Below are 3,814 nucleotides of genomic sequence, written 5' to 3' on the forward strand. Positions count from 1 at the left end.
GGGTGTGAAGCGTTTTGCGTTTTAGGAGGTGAGTTGCCGGCATTGGGCGAGAGAAGTGGAACGGCTCTGCTTTCCAGCCGTTTTGCCGTTTGGGTTGTTCGGCTGGCCTTTGAAGCTGCGCAGTGTGGTTGTGTTGTGGTTTGTTGGTGTGTGGAAGGGGGTGTTTGGATGCGTGGAAATAAGCAGCTGTGTTTGTAGCGCAGGAATGGGGCATAGGTTTTGGAGGGGAAGCAGCCGGTCTGTGGAGCCTTGCGGGTGTGAGCGTTGTCAGTTGGATCGCAGTTGCAGTGCGTGTTGGTGCTGCAGCAAGCAGGGCTGGACTGTTAACAAGGGTTCGGCATTTTTGGCAATCAGGATACGTGCTGGAGCTGGTGTTGGCAGCCAGTGAGCCGCGGCGTCGGCTGGACGGAAGGGCTTGGGCATGCGTTTTCAGCGAAGAGTGGGAGTCGGAGGGTGGCTTGTTTGCCGTTGGTGATTTGTTGATTTGCGGCTGTGTAGGTGCGTGGAAGGGTGTTAGGCGTTTTTGTTTTTAGGAGGTGAGTGGCGTGCATTGGGCGAGAGAAGTGGAATGGCGGAACGTTCCAGCCGCTTTGCCGTTTGTGGGCCCAAGGCAGGCGTTTGTAGGTGCGCAGTGTGGTTGTGTTGTGGTTTGTTGGTGTGTGAAATCGGGTGTTTGGATGCGTGCAAATTAGAAGCTGTGTTTGTAGCGCAGGTGTGGGGCTTAGGTTTTGGAGGGAAGGCTGTCGGTGTGTGGAGCCTTTTGGGTGTGAGCGTTGTCAGTTGGATCGTAGTTACAGTGCGTGTTGGTGCTGCAGCGCGCCGGGCAGGGCTGTTGAGAAGGGTTCGGAATTTGTGACTATAAGGATATGGGCTGCAGCTGGTGTTGGTGGGCAGTGATTTGGTGGGTCGGCTGGACGGAAGGGCTTGGGCATGTTCAGAGGCGAGTGGGAGTCGGAGGGTGGTTTGTTTGCCGTTGGTGACTTCTTGATTTGCGGCTGTGTAGGCGCGTTGAAGGGTGCTAGGCGTTTTGGGTTTTAGCTAGTGAGTCGCACGTATAGGGTGAGAGAAGTGGAATGACGGAGCTTTCCAGCCGCTTTGCCGTTTGGGCCGTGAGGTAGTTCCCTCGCAGCTGCACAGTGTGGTTGTGTTGTGGTTCGCTGGTATGTTGGGGGGGCGTTTTGATGCATGCAAATGAGAAGCTGTGATTGTAGCGCAGGAGTGGGGCATAGGTTTTGGAGGAGAGGCGGCCGGTCTGTGGATCCTGGGGGGTGTGAGCATTGTCAGTTGGATCGCAGTTGCAGTGCGTGTTGGTGCTGCAGGAAGCAGGGCCGGGCTGTTGAGAAGGGTTCGGAATTTGTGACAATGAGGCTACGTGATGGAGCTGGTGTTGGTGGGCAGTGATTTGGTGGTTCGGCTGGACGGAAGGGCTTGGGCATGCATATTCAGCGGCGAGTGGGAGTCGGAGGGTGGTTTGTGTGCCGTTGGTGACTTGTTGATTTGCGGCTGTGTAGGTGCGTGGAAGGTGTTAGCCGTTTTGTGTATAGGATGTGAGTGGCGCGCATTGGGCGAGAGAAGTGGAATGGCTTTGATTTCCAGCTGCTTTGCCGTTTCGGGTCTTGAGGCAGGCCTTCGGAGCTGCGCAACGTGGTTATGTTGTGGTTCGCTGGTGTGTGGAAGGGGCTGTTTGGATACGTGCAAATGAGAAGCTGTGTTTGTAGCGCAGGAGTGGGGCATAGCTTTTGGAGGAGAGGCGGCCGGTCTGAGATTCCGTGCGCTGTCAGCCTTGTTAGTCGGATCGCAGTTGCAGTGCGTGTCGTTGCTTCGGCAAGCAGGGCCGGGCTGTTGAGAAGGCTTTGGAGTTTCTGGTTATCAGGATACGTGCTGGAGCTGATGTGGGTGGGCAGTGATTTGCTGGTTCGGCTGGACGGAAAGGCTTGGGCATGCATATTCAGCGGCGAGTGGGAGTCGGGGGGTGGTTTGTGCGCCGTTGGTGACTCGTTGATTTGCTGCTGTGTAGGTGCGTGGAAAGGTCTTAGGTGTTCTGGATTTTAGGAGGTGCGTCTCGCGCATTTAGCGGTGGAAGTGCGATGGAGGCGCTTTCCAGCCGCTTTGCCGTTTGGGTCGTGAGGCAGCCCTTCGGAGCTGCGCAGTGTGGTTGTGTTGTGGCTTGTAGGTATGTGACGGGGCGTGTTCGGATTCGCGCAAATAAGAAGCTGTGTTTGTAGCGCAGGAGTGGGGCTTAGGTTTTGGAGGAGAGGCCGCCGGTTTGTGGAGCCTTGCGGGTGTCGACGTTGTCAGTTGGATCGCATGTACAGTGCGTGCTGTTGCTGCAGGAAGCATTGCCGGATTGTTGAGAAGGGTTCGGAATTTGTGAGTATAAGGATATGGGCTGCAGCTGGTGTTGGTGGGCAGTGATTTGCTGGTTGGGCTGAACAGAAAGGGGTAGGCATGCATGTTCAGCTGAGAGTTAGAGTCGGAGGGTGGTTTGTTTGTCGTTGGTTACTTACTGATTTGCGGCTGCGTAGGTGGGCGAAGGGGTGTTAGGCGTTTTGGGTTTTAGCTAGTAGGTCGCTCGTATTGGGCGAGAGAAGTGGAAAGGCTTCGCCTTCCAACCACTTTGCCGTTTGGTGTGGGAGTTAGGCCTTCGCAGCTGCGCAGTGTGGTTGTGTTGTGGTTTGTTGGTGTGTGGAAGGGGGAGTTTGGGTGCGTGCAAACGAGAAGTTGTGTTTCTAGCGCAGGAGTGGGCATCGAGTCATAGGTGTTGGAGGAGAGGCGGCCGGTCTGTGGTGCCTTGCGGGTGTCGACGTTGTCAGTTGGATCACAATGGGAGTGCGTGTTGGTACTACAGGAAGCAGGGCCGGGCTGTTTAGAAGGGTTCGGAATTTGTGACTATCAACATACGTACTGGAGCTGGTGTTGGTGGGCAGTGATTTGCTGGTTCGGCTGGAAGGAAGGGAGTAGGCATGCATATTCAGCGGCGAGTGGGAGTCCGAGGGTGGTTTGTTTGCCGTTGGTGACTTGTTGATTTGCAGCTGTGTAAGTTAGTGGAGGGGTGTTAGGCGCTTTGGGTTTTAGCTAGTGAGTCCCCCGCATTGGGCGAGGGAAGAGGAATGGCTTCGCCTTCCAGCCACTTTGCCGTTTGGATTGGGAGGCGGGCCTTCGCAGCTGCGCCGCATGGTTGTGTTGTGGTTCGCTGGTGTGTGTAGGGGGGCATTTGGATGTGTGCAAGCGAGAAACCGTGTTTTTAGCGCGGGAGTGGGGTATAGGTTTTGGAGCAGAGGCGGCCGTTTTGTGGAGCCTTGCGGGCGTCAGCGTTCTCGGTTGGATCGCATTTACAGTGTGCGCTGTTGCTGCAGCACGCAGGGCCGGGCTGTTGAGAAGGGTTCGGAATTAGTGACTATCAGGATACATGCTGGAGGGTGTTGGTAGGCAGTGACTTGGTGGTTCGACTGGACGGAAGGCTGTAGGCATCCATGTTAAGAGGCGAGTGGGAGACGGAGGGTGGTTTGTTTGCCGTTGGTGACTTGTTGATTTGCAGCTGTGTAGGTGCGTGAAAGGGTATTCGGCGTTTGGGTTTTAGGATGTGAGTGGCGCGCATTGGGCGGGAGAAGTGGAATGGCTTCGCTTTCCAGGCGCTTTGCCGTTTGGGTCGTGAGGCAGGCTTTCGCAGCTACGCAGTGTGGTTATGTTGTCATTCGCTGGTGTGTGAAGGGTGGCGATTGGATGGGTATAAATGTGATCGCCTCCCTTCACACACCTACGAACCACAACACAACCACGCTGCGCAGCTGCGAAGGCCTGTGTATGTAGCGCA

At 55.7% G+C, this 3,814-nt stretch overlaps 1 protein-coding gene across 1 annotated transcript; it reads right to left on the reverse strand.

Moving 5' to 3' along the window:
- Nucleotides 1-350: 350 nt before the first annotated feature.
- On the reverse strand, nt 351-551 carry ETH_00032655 (uncharacterized protein; the record flags this gene model as incomplete). The annotated part of the gene is made up of 1 exon (XM_013379343.1): nt 351-551. One exon carries the CDS (start codon nt 549-551, stop codon nt 351-353), a length of 201 nt encoding a protein of 66 aa, XP_013234797.1.
- Nucleotides 552-3,814: the final 3,263 nt, after the last annotated feature.

The sequence above is a fragment of the Eimeria tenella genome, genomic scaffold (genome assembly GCF_000499545.2).
Source record: "Eimeria tenella Houghton genomic scaffold, Eth_scaff227, whole genome shotgun sequence".
Lineage (NCBI taxonomy): Eukaryota > Apicomplexa > Conoidasida > Eucoccidiorida > Eimeriidae > Eimeria > Eimeria tenella.